The 16012-nt window shown below is 33.6% G+C and overlaps 2 protein-coding genes across 2 annotated transcripts; both read left to right on the top strand.

The window, feature by feature from the left end:
* Nucleotides 1–2639: 2639 nt before the first annotated feature.
* Nucleotides 2640–4195, top strand: LOC112734225 (uncharacterized). Its single transcript, XM_025783456.3, has 2 exons — nt 2640–3379; nt 3468–4195. Exons 1-2 carry the CDS (start codon nt 2709–2711, stop codon nt 3967–3969), a joined length of 1173 nt encoding a protein of 390 aa, XP_025639241.1. The 5' UTR covers nt 2640–2708; the 3' UTR covers nt 3970–4195.
* A 9572-nt stretch (nt 4196–13767) lies between these two features.
* Nucleotides 13768–15263, top strand: LOC112735584 (protein FAR-RED IMPAIRED RESPONSE 1-like). The gene is made up of 4 exons (XM_025785114.1): nt 13768–13905; nt 14177–14600; nt 14643–14913; nt 14999–15263. Exons 1-4 carry the CDS (start codon nt 13768–13770, stop codon nt 15261–15263), a joined length of 1098 nt encoding a protein of 365 aa, XP_025640899.1.
* The last annotated feature ends 749 nt before the right edge of the window (nt 15264–16012 follow it).

Below are 16012 nucleotides of genomic sequence, written 5' to 3'. Positions count from 1 at the left end.
ATGTTATTGCACCTAATTTTAATATTAAAATTATAAAATCTTGTTGATAATAAAAATAATAAATAATAATGAGAATAAACTTTTTTATTTATACGAATAAACAAATAAAATTTTTAATTTATGAAAATTTATTGAAGTCCAAATCTAAAATATTAACATTTAGAATTAAAAATAATTGAGTAAATGGAAGAAGTGAGAGTTGATCACAATAAGCTAGCCTAATGTAGGAGGGTAAGATTGAAGTCAATTGAACTATATTTGTTGTTTTATAATAATACTACTAATTTTTTAATAAAAAATTTGGGGATGGTTCTCCATCCATTATCAAAGCTAAGTTCCACTGCTGTATGGAAATATCTTACTCCTAGAGCATTCTGTCTCACGTTTAGTTCAATTTGGGCCAGGTGAGCAGATCTGATCCATCCATGGCCCAGCCTTTTGAGAATTTTTCGAAGGGCTCCCTCACTTGTCATACTACAAATAACAGGCAAAAGCATATGTATGCCAAAGTTTTATAAACCAAATTTAGGTTGGTGGAGTGGTGGATTCATTCGTTTTTTTAAGTAAGTGTTAAGAGTTTGAATTTTGCGATAGACAGATGAGTCCTTGATGTGTCAGATTAGTTGTAGGTGAGTATTCCTGTGCAAATCCCTTATTATATATGATTTCACAATTACCTTAATTAATTCATATATATTTTGATTGTGTATGTTGTGTGATGGGGAAATTGATAGAGATTAATGGAGGACAGGAGGAGTGTATGTACCCTTGTGTATTGCCTTTAATTTGTGCGTATATGACGTTACGCTCATGTGTATTGCCATTGGGATGTGAAGCAACACCAAGTTCGTGCGCCAACCAACACACTACACTCGCGTTTCTAAATTCTAAGTTCTAAGTTCTAACCACTCAACACTTGAAGCCCTACTTTTGCAACATAACGCTACTTCCAACCTTCGCCACATGACATGATGCTTCTCCCCTTTCTCATCCTTCATGCCTCTCCCGTAACTTATGTATCAAACTAAAGGACGACCAACATTCATACAAAGACACAGTTTTATGAAAAGCCGAATAGGACTATTAGGCTGCTTTTATTTTCTGGAAATGGAATTGAGATGAAGTACAAAATTTCAATTTCTTCGTACTTTTAAAGAGTGAAAACAGATAAGGCCTGAAATTTTTAATAATAAAAATTAAAACTTTAATAATATGTTTTTTTAAACATATTCTCATATAATTTTTTAAATATATCTTTTGGTCTTTATATTTATTTTAACTAGAACATAATATTAAGATATAACTCAATTTATTATATTTTACACCCTTATATATATGGGCACTATTGAATTCAGATGTGAAGCATTAAATTATGAATGTGACTATTATGGATCAAGCCAAGTGCAATAAAGATAATTCGTTTTGAACATATTGATTAGAAAACCGGTATTGCACCATTGAAAATGAAAAGGAAGCACCATATCCCTAAACATAAACAAGAGTCCAAAGCAAACGAAGAACTTGAAAGAAAGTGGCACTTCACGTGTTTATGCTATGCAGAATCTGGTTTCACATATTTAATTAACGAACGAATTAAGAGCAAGTGTGTGATCCTTGAAAGCTACGTTATGAGCAATTAGAAGCAAGCAAATTAATAAATTACAGGTTCCAATGCCAACTAGGTACGCGCCTCTATTTCATTAAATCTAAATACGTCCTTTTTAACTCGACAGGCAAAATCATTTAAGGTTAACGAGTTACTTCGTAGATTAAGTAAGATTTGAACTCTTAATATTTATTTAAAGGTTATGTTAGTTAACTAATAATTGTTTTAGACAACATGAATAATAGGTTTTAAAATTAATTTAATTCAAATAAAATACACTACACTTTAAATTATTCACCTAAATTTTAATGGGAGTCACTTAGATAAAAATATTGAAAACGTTTTTTTATAAAAATATTTTTAATAATTAAAATTTAACACATATAATCAATTAAATCGTGTTATTTTTGTCAAAATTAGACTAGATAAATTGATTTGACTAAAAAATGGTGAATCAAATCTTGAACTGGTCTAAATTAATATTATTTTTTATAGAAAATAACTACAATACCCTATTATAGAAAATAACTAAAATACTTCTATTATATATATTAATTTTGAGAATTCTAAATTTTAGTCCTTTATTTTTCTATCGTAGGATTAGGATTTATAATTTTTAAAATTAATATATATACCTACGATATAAAATTTTTAAAATTAATATATATATATATATATATAATAAGAGTATTTTAATTATTTTATATAATAAGGATATTATAGTAATTTTTTATAAAAAAATAATATTAATTTAGACCTGTTCAAAATTTGATTCACCATTTTTTCGGTTAAATCAATTTGTCTAGCCTAATTTTGACAAAAATAACATGATTCAATCGATTATATATGTTAAATTTTAATTACTGAAAAACATTTAAAAAAAAAAACGTTTTAAACGTCTTTATTTGAGTGGCTCACAATCTAAATATTAGAATAATCATTCACACACCTAATAAATTAAACATTCGATTATATCCATTATTCACGTTCTTTAATATTTTCATTGTCTATCTATATTTTTCTATACTTTTCCTTTATTTAAAGGTATTAACTGTTATAAAGTGAGAGGAAGAAGGGAAGTATCGTCCTCATCTCTTGAGAAATGGATCGGGATTATGATATGAGGCAGCATTCCCTCCTGAAAGTTCCCGGGGCCAAGCTCCGCCTGATGTGCAGCTATGGAGGCAATATCATGCCACGCCCCCGCCCCCACAACAACCACGACTCTCTCTACTACGTGGGCGGCGACACCCGCATGGTGGCTGTGGAGCGTAACACCTCCCTGAAGGACCTCTGTGCTGGCCTCTCCAACACCCTTCTCCATGGACGTCCCTTCACCCTCAAGTACCAGCTCCCCGAGGAGCAACTTGACAACCTCATCAGCGTGGCCACCGATGACGACCTCCAGAACATGATCCAAGAGTATGACCGCTTGGCTTCTTTCTCTCCTCCTCTGCGTCTCAGGGTCTTCCTCTTTGTCTCCAAACTAGACACGGCGGCTTCCATGGGTGCACTCCTGGACGATGCCAAGTCCGAGACGTGGTTCGTGGACGCTCTCAACAACTCGGGGATGATGAATAATATATCTCGTGTTGTTTCTGATTCTGCTGCTGTTGATGAATGTCTCCTCAGCCTTGTTGATGAAGTCCCAGTCCCACATAACACGGAGCAGGAAGTTAATAAGCAGCATTTGGGTGATGGCAGCAGCAAGGTGATGGACGAGCATTTTGCACAACTCACGCTTGGTTTGCCTTCTCCTGATTCTGTTGCAAGGTATATATACTATATTATTTCATTGATTCTTGATTATTTTTGCTGATGATGTTTTAAACAAAGAAACTTGTTGGGTGTTGTTTGGCAGTGATAGTAGCATTGCATCTGCAGCAAGTTGTTCAATCTCAAAGGGGCAGGGGTTTTACTATCAAGAACAACAAGTGGATCCAAATCAGAATCAGCAGCAGCAATTTGTGTATATCCAACCCCACACTCACAACACTGGACATGGACATGGACAAGTGACAATGCCAACCTACCACAACACAGTGTATGTAGTGCCAGTTGACATTTCACAAGTGGCAACTAATTACCCAACTATGCTAACTACCCCAACCAATGTACCTGACATGCCTTCAACTCATCCTGCATTTCTTCAAACACCTTCCAATCAATATCAGCAACAACGCTATGTGCCTTTGCCTCATCATCCAATTGCAGTTGCCACAACCAATTATGGGGGTGGACCTAAGCAAGACCAGCAACTAGTATATTACACACAAACGCAAACCCAGCAGCAGCAATCCAGTGCTCCACAACCCCTTCAGTACCAATCCATGATCCCAGCAGCCAAAGAGTTCCCTCTGTGATATATACTAAGTATGGACGGCATTTTGTTGATTTTGTACTCCGACAATAAATAAGGATCACATCTATCTCCTCTTTCTTTCTTTCCTTGTATGAAAGATCATGCATGTTGTTTGCAAATCCTGCTTAATTAATTTTCAGATTTTAATCTATCTATGTATGGTTAAATTTGAGTTGACAGTTCCAATCGCCAAAAGTTAAATTTGATGAGCTAGCACCAATTTTGCATGTGGTTTCTTGTCAGGTATTGACGGCAATCAAGATTCATGGGTTGCTCTGACATACATTTATTTAGTTGTTATTGGAATGGAAGGAATCTATGAACATGCATGTGTGGGCGAGAAGTTTTATGCAGATCAACTGAAACTGTGGTCTGGTAATAATGGAAGAAATAGTGTCATTAGGGGAACATGGTACAAACGACCCTCTGTTTTTTCGTTCGCCATAAATAAACATTCGACTTTTATTATGCCCAAAATTAAAGAAAGAGGAATGTGATGTGTAGCCATCAATAGTTATTATGAGTGTTTTTAATGGTGTAGGATTACTCATTTTTTTTAATAGTTAAGTGTTGGCCAAATTTTAATAAAAATAGGCCTCCTTAGACTTTCTCTTAAAGAAAATTATTTAGTCTATAAATCATTTTTATCTCGTTATTACCAATAATTTAATAAATTAGCCTTTTTCTTTATGGAAAAGTATAGGGTACCAACATATTATCTGCCAACTTCTACCAACTCTTATTTATAATTGTGTTTCATGGAAGTGTGTTCGTGAATGTGTCTAATAATTAATATATTTTAAATACATATATAAAGAGACACATCCAGAAAATATATCTATAAAGACACTTCTATTAAACACCGCTATAAAAAAGACATTTTTATTAGATACATTCACAAACACACTTCCATGAAACACAATTATAAATAAGAGTTGGCAGAAGTTGGCAGATATGCTGTTGGTAACGTAGCGGAACCGTTTTTTTATAAAATTTTGATTTTACATTAATAAATTATAAAACCCTAATTTATCATTTAATTTACGTTCTAATTATGTTCTGATTATGTGCCACTTCACCATGAATAAAAAAAAATCTAGAAAATCAATTATATTATGAGCCGATTTAAATTAATTCTTTGTATTTTTAGTTTTAAAATTTTTTTATAATTCTTAAATATTAAATAATAAATTTTATGTTTTAATATTTTTAAAACAAAATATTAATGTAAATTAATTTATTTTATGTCATCCGTGTCAAGAAATTTACCATATGATTTAACTTCTAAAATATACTAAACTAAACAACAATAAAAAAATATTAAAATTAATGTGTATAGCTATTCTCCTTCACATCTCCATCACCCACAAAATTTTTTTCTTAAAATAAATAAACAATCTTACACAGGCACAATTGGTGAAGAAAATCTCATGTCCTAAGCGGTTCAAGCGATGATGTTAATGGTTTGAAGAACCAGAAGGAATTAAAAGAGGGAGAGAAATAAGTTCTTCTCATTGTTGAAAAGAATAAAAAATCTCCTTAGAAAATATTTGTTGAGTTATTACACCTTATATACTATGTATTTTTTATGTACTCTCACTAAAAAAATAATTATAATGGTAAGTCCATTATTAATAAAGAAATAATCTAGGTAACACCCTCCCGCAAGCTATAATTGTGTAAATCTAACAATCCTAACTTGAAAACATTAGCAAGAAAAAGACTCGGTGGCAGAGCTTTGGTAAGAAAATCAGCAAGTTGATCCTTGGAACGAATTGGCATAAGATGAATGAGACCAGACAAATGATTTTCACGAGCAATGTGTCAATCACTTCAATGTGTTTGAAAGATGAGATTATTGGCAATGTGAGAATAGAGTGATAGACTTTTGAAGCAGCAAACCAATGAAATCCATTAAAAAAGATAACCAACTAGCTTCACAAGTGGCAACAACAAGAGACCTATATTCAGCTTCTGTAGAAGACTTGGCAACTGTGGTTTGCTTCTTACTCTTCCAGCTAATGAGAGAGTTCCCAAGCATGAAGCAATAACCGGAAACGGAGCGAAGAGTATCGGCACAGGTAGCCCAGTCAACGTCGACAAATCCAGTGAGATGCAGAGTAGAAATAGAGGAGAAGAAGAGACCAGTTGCAGGTCGGCCTTTTAAATATCGGAGTACACGAAAAGCAGCCTGTAGGTGAGAAGTGGTTGCATAGTTTAAAAATTGGCTCAAACGTCCCACAGCATAAGAGATATCAGGTCTAGTGTTTGTGAGGTAAAGGAGTCGGCCGATGAGCTGTCTGTAAACAGTATTGTCTGTTAAAATGGTACCTGATTCCTTTGAGAGTTTCTGACTATAATCAAATGGGTAGAGAGAGGCTTGCAATCTAGATAACCAAAATCGCTGAGAAGGTCCATGGTGTACTTCCGCTGATAAATGTGAATTCCAGAGTTAGAGCGTGCTACTTCCATTCCCAAGAAGTATTTGAGATCACCAAGATCCTTTATTTTGAATTTGTCATCTAAATTTTGCTTGATGGAATTGATTTCACTAATGTCATTCCCGGTTAAAACCAAGGCATCAACATATACTAGAATGGCAGTGAAGCTTTTAGATTGTTTCTTGATGAACAGTGAATGATCATAAAAAAACTGCTTATAACCAGCATCCACAAGAGTCTGAGTGAGCTTAATGTTCCATTGCCTGCTTGTTTGCTTAAGCCCATATAGAGATTTTTGTAATTTACAAACCAAACCTGGTTGTGACACAGCCAAACCGGATGGTATCTTCATATAAACTTCCTTGTCCAAATCTCCATGAAGGAAGGCAGTGCTGACGTCCAGCTGTTTCAAATGCCATTTCTTTGCCGCTGCTAATGCTAACATTACTCGTAGGGTAGTTATATTGACAACTGGACTAAAAGTATCACCATAATCTACTCCTTACACTTGAGTGAATCCTTTTGCAACTAGCCTCGCTTTGTGCCTCTCTATGGTGCCATCGGGATTGAATTTTACCCGAAAAACCCATTTGTAACCCACAACCTTCTTGTCTTTTGGGAGTTTAGTGAGACACCAAGTTCTGTTCTGATCTAGAGCTGTCGATTCATCTTGTATTTATTTTCTCCAACATTCATGTGCAGCCGCTTCCTCATAAGTGCTAGGTTCTTGATTTGGGGTGATGGCTAGAGAAAGTGACTTATATTTTGGGATTAGTTTATCATATGACAAGTGTTGTGAGATAGGATATAAAGAGTTAGAGTTGAAAAAGTTGCTAGAGTGAGCTGTGTGGGTTGTCATACAATGATAGTTCTTCAAATAAGCAAGCAGTTTCTTGACTCTTTCTAGTAATGCAATCATGTGTGATGTCAAGAGTGTTGTGATGTAGGTGCACTGTTAGTATGTGGTATGGTAATGAGTGCAATGGTGTGTGAGGAAGTTGGTGAGTGCATTGAGCTTGAGAAATGTTCATTTGAATCTGTGAGTGTGATATGTGTGGGTGATTGCAAATGATGTGTGGATGGTGTATCATATTGAAAAAGATCAATGCATTGTGGAGTACGAATGGGTACCACATAAATGTAAGTGCTAGTGGAATGTAAAAATGGAAAATGAGATTCATAAAAAGTTACATTTCTGGATATGAAAATTTCCTTTGATTTTAAATCAATAAGTCAAAAACCCTTTGTTCCTAATTTAAACCAAGAAAATTTGTTTTTCTCTTGGATCTAATTTTGTTCTTGAATTTGTTAATGTGAAAGCATATGCAAGAGAACCAAATACTCTTAAATATGAAAGGTCAGGTAAGTTACCATACAAAAGCTTGTAAGGACTAGCATTATCCAGGTTAGTGCTTGGCAACCTATTAATTAGGTGAATGACGTGAGCAACTGCGTATTGCCAAAAACAATATGGAATTCTTGATTGAAATAGCAGTGCTCTAGCAACACCTAAAATATGTTGGTGTTTTCTCTCTACAATCCCGTTTTGCTCTGGTGTTTCTACACAAGAAGTTTGGTGTAAAATTTCAATTAATGCAAAAAGAATTTCAGAGTGAACTCTGGTCCATTGTCAGTCCTTATACACTTAACTTATTTTTCAAATTGTACTCTGACAAAATTCACAAAATTAATAACCAATTGTGATATTTCAGATTTGGTTTTCATAAAAAAAATCCAAGTGAATCTGCTCTTGCCATCCACCATTGGAAGGGACAGAAATAGGACCCAAAATATCCATATGAACTAAGTCAAAATAATCTTTTATTTTAGTTATACTAAGATTAAAAGATAATTTTTTTGTTTTGCAAAATGACATGAATCACAAGGAAGTTTTGAAGCAATACAATCTATAAAAGGATAATACTTCTTCAGAAAATCAATTTATGCATGGGTATGTGTCCTAATCTAAGATGCCAAATATTGTTGTGCTCACTATGTGAAGGTGTGGTAGGATGACTAGTAGTCGTAGTTGCCGCCAATAAAGCTTGCTTTGTTGGAAGAGGGGAAAAGTGAGAGAATTTTGGTTCTCAACTCATTGTATATAACCCTTCTATACACTTAGCAATGCCAATCATCTTTGATGTGGATCTATCTTGTATCTCACAACACCTATCATTGATTAGCAGTTGACAATATAAGTTTGAGGTTAACTTTGACACAGATACCAGTTTAAAATCAAAAGAAGGAATGTATAAAACATTTTTGAGAAAAAAGTTTTTAGAGAATGTGATTGTGCCAATGATAGTGCTAACAGTTTTGGTCCCATTTGGCAATATTACATTAATTTGAGCAATATTTTGAAAACTTGCAAAATCTTTTAAGTAAGAAGTCACATGATCTGTTGCACCGGAATCAATGACCCATAGTGCAGATTTTGGAGTGATAATACTCATAATTCTCGCTAAAATGTAGTGCAATGGTTTTACTTGGAGTGAAAGTCTGAATGAAATTAGTCAAAATTTGATTTGCATTATGAGGTTGTTGCTGGCTTGCTGCACACTTTTGTCTTTGATCAACTCTAACAAGGTAAAACTATGCTGTGAACCCAGATCTTGATATTCCAGTGTTCTCTTGGAGACAATTGAGCTGGGATTGTTTGTCACTCAGTATATCATTGTGCCCCCTCAGTGATCACGTGATTGATGGTGGTGTTATGTTGCTGCCGTTGATAGAAATGGGAGGAGTACCCATGCTTCTTATAGCATACATCTTCTGTGTGGCCTTGCTTGTTGTAATGAGAGCAAGCCAATGTAGCTCCACGACCTCTATAATGGGAGGATCTGTTTACCATGTTCGCCATTTTGAGAAATCAATGAATCACAGGGTTAATAAGGATTCAGATCTTCTTCCTTCCAACTCGTTGATCGGAACAGCTGTGTTCACCAAGAAAGAATCTTGCGAAATAACCTCTCATCAAACTCTATTGGATGAGTTTGAAGGAAGAGGTAAGAATGGGAGAAAGAAAATGTCAAAAGAAAAATTAGGGATAAAAAGAAAATGGCAAAATTGGATTATCTCAATTCACAACTTTTTTTTAATTTGATTCACAGCTTGATTGTTCTCCACGCTCACTGCACCATGAAGATAATCTCATGCTCTAAACTGTTCAAGCTGTGATGTTAATGGTTTGATGAACCAGAAGGCATTAAGAGAGGGAGAGAAATAAGTTCTTCTCATTGTTGAAGAAAATGAAAAATTCCCTTAGAAAATACTTATTGAGTTATTACACCTTATATACTATGTACTTTTTATGTATTCTCACTAAAAAAAATTACAATGGTAAACCTATTATTGATAAAGAAATAATTTAGGTAACAATTCGTGTCTGAGGTTATATTTATATCTTAATTTGGTTTATAAATTTAGTCTTTAACTTAACATTTGTAACTAACGACTTATTGAGATGAATTGATAGCTACTTTGTTAGACTTTCTAACCACTATTTAAAATGATAATTGAAAATTTTTTACCTTAATTTATTCCCTATGAAATTATTTAAAATCTAATTCTCAAACTTAATATCTCAGCATGTTGTTAATAATTATGCGACAGAAATAAAAAATTAACGCGAGTCACATATGCTAAGAGAAGTAGGAAGAAAATGATTTTTCTAAGAAAACCATAATCCGAAGTGTGAAAGACATTTATAAAAGGGGGGGGGAGAAGACGATGAAAAAAGAGGAGAGAACAAGATTCAGCAGTATTCTCTTTCTGTAAAACATGTTTTTCTTCCTCCATGTTTTGTTTTTCCTAAAACATGAAATTGTAAGTTCGTCGTGCCTCATTTTAGATTCCTTTATTTTAATTGAAATGGTTAATGCTTAGCTATAATAAACTGGAGTAGTATGTGATAGTTGAATATTCATGTTTAATCTACATTTTCATATTTTGTTAATTGCTTGTATCATCATAAAGACAAATAATTATATAATAATAGAAAATGCTCGACCAGTATCAAGCACAAATTAGATATCAGAATTTCGCTAGGTGAACAATAAGAGATGCGAACAATGTGAATAACGAGCAGCGTTTCAGGCTCAATAACTATAAAAAAATCCTCAGCCAAATCAAACTATAACCATTTTCTTTACAGCAACCTCCTAAATGCACACTTCTTTTCTCCGTCGCGCCATCGCATCTCCTCCGCATCGCTGACTCCTTTTTCCAGTGCGCCGTCGTCGTCGCCGTTAGAGACGCACGTTAGCGCCGCCTCATGTCGTCCCCGCTGTGCACCGCTGTTGCTATGTCGGACCTCAGCGTCGTCGCCCTTCATCTAGTCCACACCACAATTTTTCTATGCTGTCGTCCTTCTTTCTGAAGCCCTTACCATCCACAGCGCCACCTCCTGCATCCTTACCGGTGTACTAGAATTTGAAATTTAGGATTAGCATCCCTAAACACATTCACACTACGTACGGTTCTCCTAATTCTACTGTAACAGAATTTCGACGTCCGCCGCGTAGCCTACAAAGTGCCCCTCCCGTCTACATCCACAATTCGCCATCATCGCGCAAGGCAGCTTTGTAGCAAGGTGCCTTTCCTTCCAAGAGCGTCGCTATCTTCCGCACCCCGTGCAGCTGCAGCCGTAGTTATTTCACAATCTTGTGCTCCCGCCTTCACTGCGGTTCACAATCCCAGGACTGCACCGGATGTTTATTTTTCATGCAGATAGAATGATTATTTTTCATGCAGATGCGGATGATTATTTTTCATGTAGATGGGTTGCTTACCGTTACCAGGAGTGTCAGGGACAGTTAGGGCTAACAGCATGACGAATCCAGTTATACGGAGCCAACAACGGTGCGAGATGGGTTCCTTCCAGGGGCCGATGGTGGGGATGCAGGAGGTGGCACTATGGATAGTAAGGGCTTCAGAAGGAAGGGCGGCTGTACAACGAAATGGTGGTGTGGACTAGATGAAGGGCAGCAGCGTTGAAGTCTGGCACAGCAACAGCAGCGGCACGACGAGGACGACACAAGGCGGCGCTGATGTGCGTCTCTAACGACGACGACGGCTGCGCAACGGAAAAAAAGAGTCAGCGATGCAATGGAGATGTGACGGCGCGACGAAAAAATTGAAGGTGCGTTTAGGAGGCTTTGCTAAAAAAAAAAAAAAGTTACGATTTGATGTGGGTTAAGATGTTTTTTAGTTATTAAGCATGAAACGCGGTTCATCATTCACATTATTTGTATCTTCTATTGTTCACCTATAGCAACAAAAAAGATAAAAGTGTTAAACAATATGATAATAATGGTGGTCATGAGAATAATTTAAAAAAGTAAAATAATTTTATAATGTTTAAATAATTTATTTTTATGAGTATAAAATTATTTTTTTATAAATAATTTTGTTAGTGTATTAAACATTTATGGATAAAAATGATAATTTTTTCGAATAAAATTATAAAGATTTGTTTACAAACATCGTCTCGTTGGCAAGTCATGTATAATTTCTGAAAGATTTTAATTATGAAAAGTGTAGTTAAAATATGAGATGCATAAATAGTAAAATTGAATGTTATGGTACTTAAAAATTTAGTATTTAATCATAAAAAATAAATAATTAATATTTAAAATTTATTATAAAAATAAATTAAATATAAATTAAACATAAAATGATAAACATTAATACATTATAGAATTGGCTAATATTAAAAATTAAATCAAAAATAAAAACTTAGATAGAATTAATTTATGAAATTAATAATTAAAAATCGTTAAATAATTTAATTAAATTTTTGTCTAATAATTTTCCATTATCAACATGGTACTACACCTGAAATTCTACTTAAATGAAAGGGAAATGCTAGTTGTACAATACTTTTCAGCCTTTAATCAGCCTTTAATCAGATTTAAATAATATTTAATTATTTTTTATTAAAACATGTTCCTATTTTATAGATACATATCTATAAATAAATTTAATTTAAATTTTAAAATCCACCCACTTTATTAGTAGTTATGTGACTTTCCTTTATTTTCGGAACTTCAAGTAACAACTAAAGTCTTTTATTCCTTATTCTAAGCACAGTGCGTTACATGTTCCAAAACCAAAAAGGTACGCACAGCTGAATTCTTCCTCTCTTATTCGTTGGTGAAGACGTATCACCATCTTCCAGAGCTGAAGCACTCCCTCTCCCTCGTTCTGCATTATTAAAAGGTAAGTAGGTAAATCTACTTTCTACACTCGTTTATATAATTTATTAAGAAGTATCATTTTCAATATTTCTAATTATATTTTACTTTAAATATAAAAATTCTATTGTTATTTAATTGGAATATGGTTGATCTTATTTAATTTATTAATAGAGTTGTTACAAATAAAATACTTTGTACATAAGTAGTTTGAGCAAAGAAGCAAAAAAAAAATATGAAGTTTAAGAGAGAGGATGTAGATGGTATAGTCATAAAAATTCTGTTGTTATTGTTCATTTTTAACACATCTGATAGTATGATATTTTATTTAAAATATTTTTAAAACACATCTAAAACTATGCTATATTTAAATATATAAATTTAAACGTTAATAATATAATTAATCTTTTAATTTTTTATTTGATCAAATGCATACAATATTTATTATTTAAATTATTAGTTGGATTTTTTTCGATACTTATTTGAACATTAACGTTTTCAAAATTATTATAATCAACAATTAATTTAAAATTGTATTGTTTTTTTTCGATTATAACACATCTGATAGTATGATATTTTATACAAAATATTTTTAAAACACATCCAAAATCGTGCCAACTTTAATAATACAATATAAACATTAATAATACAATTAATGTATTTATTTTCGATTCGATAAAATGTATATAATATTTATTATTTTAACTATTAGTTAGATTTTTTTCGATACTTATTTGAACAATAACGTTTTCAAAATTATTATAATCAACAATTAATTTAAGTTGTTTTTTATTTATAAAAAATATCTAACATATATTATCATGGTATTAGTTGGAATTTTTATTACTTGTTTGAGCATTAATATTTATTTATCTTAATTTTTTTTATTGATGTTATTGGTGGATATTTTAGATAATGGTTGGAAATAGTTTATTTCGTAAATTTATTACACATTTAAAATAATACAATCGAACTTATAATATTGCTAGAACACATCGAAAAATATATCAAATAGCACAAGATTTTTTTTTGGTCGTACTGATCCAAACTGTTTAACCAAATGGACAGTTGGTTATTAATTTGCAAATATTTTAATTAATTACAATTTTGTATTTTTCTAATATTATAATGACCATTATTTTATTTATAATATTAGACATCAACATGGTATTTGCTATAGACTTGAACACGCAGCCGTCATCAGAAGAAATTCACTCATTTGATACCCATATTGATATGGACGATATAAATATTTGTAATAGCTCAAGCAATTCTGCTACAGAAACTGAGTGCACGACTGAGGTAGTTGACATTTTTTTATTTGGAATTTTTTATAATGTATTAATTTATTCTTCTGATATTTATGGCCGACTTTTTTTCTTGCATGCTAATTATAGGTTATATTTTAATATATATATATATATATATATATATATATATATATATATATATTCCTGTGAACACATCCAAATATCCGAGTAATGGCACTATAAATATATATATATATATATATGCACGTATTATTGTGTTATTTTTGTGTCACAATCCTTGTTAGTATGTTTTGTTTTTTTAGGTCATAATTCATCCCACTATTTCTGATGAGGAGATTCCAAAAGTGGGGATGCTATTTGGAACCCTCGAAGAAGCACGCCAATTTTACTACAACTATGCCAATAAAGTGGGATTCGAGCCTCATATAAGAAACACTAACTTCCACAAGAATGGAAAAACACCCATTAACCAATCCATACAGTGTAATAGAGATGGATACCGAACAAAGAAGAATCCGGTAACCCATAGGTCAAACACAGTCTCATCTGTACACTGTAAAGCTCGCATCTATGTGAAACTTGACATAGAGCTTGAAAAATGGATACTGTCGAAGGTAGAATTAACTCACACGCATCGATGTGATCCCAGTTTGTCATGGATGTTTAAGAAAAACAGGGAACTCACCATGCACGTTAAGGATGTCATTGAACGCAACGACCAGGCTGGTATACGACCTTCGAAGACTTTTTAGGCGCTTGCTGATGAAGCTGGTGGTCGTTCTAATCTGAAATTTCTTGAGAAGGATGTTAGAAATTATATATCTGGTAAACTCCGAATCAATGGAGATGATACTGATGCGCAAGAGATGCTGGACTATTTTACCAGGATGAAAGAGCAGAACCCGAATTTCTTCTACGACATTTGTCTCTATAGTGACAATAGTCTCAAGCATGCATTTTGGGCGGATGCTCGATCAAGAGCTGCTTACGAGTATTTTGGTGACGTGGTGTCATTTGACACCACATACAAACTCAACAAGTAACTTCTTTTTCTTGGTTTATTTTTTATAGGATTCATTAATTTACAAGCTCACTGAGTGCCCCACGTGTTGATTTTTTTATAGATATGAGATGCCAGTTGCAGCATTTGTGGGTGTTAATCACCACGGAAGGTCATGTCTTTTCGGGTGTGCTTTATTGGGCAACGAAGAGACTGAGTCCTTTGAATGGCTCATGCAAACATTTATAAAATGTATGGGAAAAACACCAGATGGAATCTTAACTGACCAATGCGGAGCCATGGCAACAGCCATTCGAAATGTCATGCCAAACACTAGGCATAGATTGTGCATTTGGCACATCACGAGAAAGATAAACTTGGAAAGTTGAGCCGATATGAGGAAATTAAAGCTACAATGCATGGGATTATTTGGGAGTCTCATTCGCGAGAATCGTTTGAAAGTTCATGGTATGACTTCATTGAAGAGTATACCCTTCATGACAACAACTGGCTTAACGGTATGAATGCACATCCAAAACTTGATTGGTCTGTTTATTTGTCGTTTTAAGTGTTGACTAGATTTTGTAAAAAAAATGAACTTAAGCTAAATATCCTTTCATGCATGTTTAGTGACACAACATAGGTGACTATTTTAAAAGCAAATATGTCTTTCAAATGCAGATATCTATCATATTCGCAATATATGGGTCCCTGTTTTTCTAGAGCATGAATTTTGGGCTGGCATGAGGAGTACACAACGGAGTGAGAGCATGCATTCTTTCTTTGATAAGTACCTAATGTGTAGGAGCAGTTTAGTTCAATTTGTGCACCAGTATGACAATTGTCTTGCAGATAAGGAACAACAGGAGTTGGAATGCGATGCAGCAGACAATAGGGGCCTGATCCCATGTGTATCGAACTCTCCTATTGAGAAGCAGTTCCAATATGAGTACACCAACAACATATTTCGCAATTGGTTATTGATCTTAATTGGACATGATTGAAATTTGTATCGACCGTGTTTATACTTACCGCATATTCATCCACTTTCACCCTATGATCGGTAAGAGGGGGTCTAACTAGGGAGTCAAGAGCAAAGAATGTCGCACTTTTTGGATGAAAAGCATACAACCACCAG

This window comes from Arachis hypogaea, chromosome 3 (assembly GCF_003086295.3).
Source record: "Arachis hypogaea cultivar Tifrunner chromosome 3, arahy.Tifrunner.gnm2.J5K5, whole genome shotgun sequence".
Classification (NCBI taxonomy): domain Eukaryota; kingdom Viridiplantae; phylum Streptophyta; class Magnoliopsida; order Fabales; family Fabaceae; genus Arachis; species Arachis hypogaea.
Note: the sequence above shows the minus strand (reverse complement) of the source record. Positions and strands in the feature narration are given on the sequence as shown.

Bases quoted from the DNA above. Each gene is read 5' to 3' on its own strand.
- LOC112734225 (XM_025783456.3), top strand. From the start codon at position 2,709: ATGGATCGGGATTATGATATGAGGCAGCATTCCCTCCTGAAAGTTCCC. The intron at 3,380-3,467 runs GTATATATACTA...GTTGTTTGGCAG, and splicing joins TCTCCTGATTCTGTTGCAAG to TGATAGTAGCATTGCATCTG.
- LOC112735584 (XM_025785114.1), top strand. From the start codon at position 13,768: ATGGTATTTGCTATAGACTTGAACACGCAGCCGTCATCAGAAGAAATT. The intron at 13,906-14,176 runs GTAGTTGACATT...TTGTTTTTTTAG, and splicing joins AAACTGAGTGCACGACTGAG to GTCATAATTCATCCCACTAT. The intron at 14,914-14,998 runs GTAACTTCTTTT...ATTTTTTTATAG, and splicing joins ACCACATACAAACTCAACAA to ATATGAGATGCCAGTTGCAG.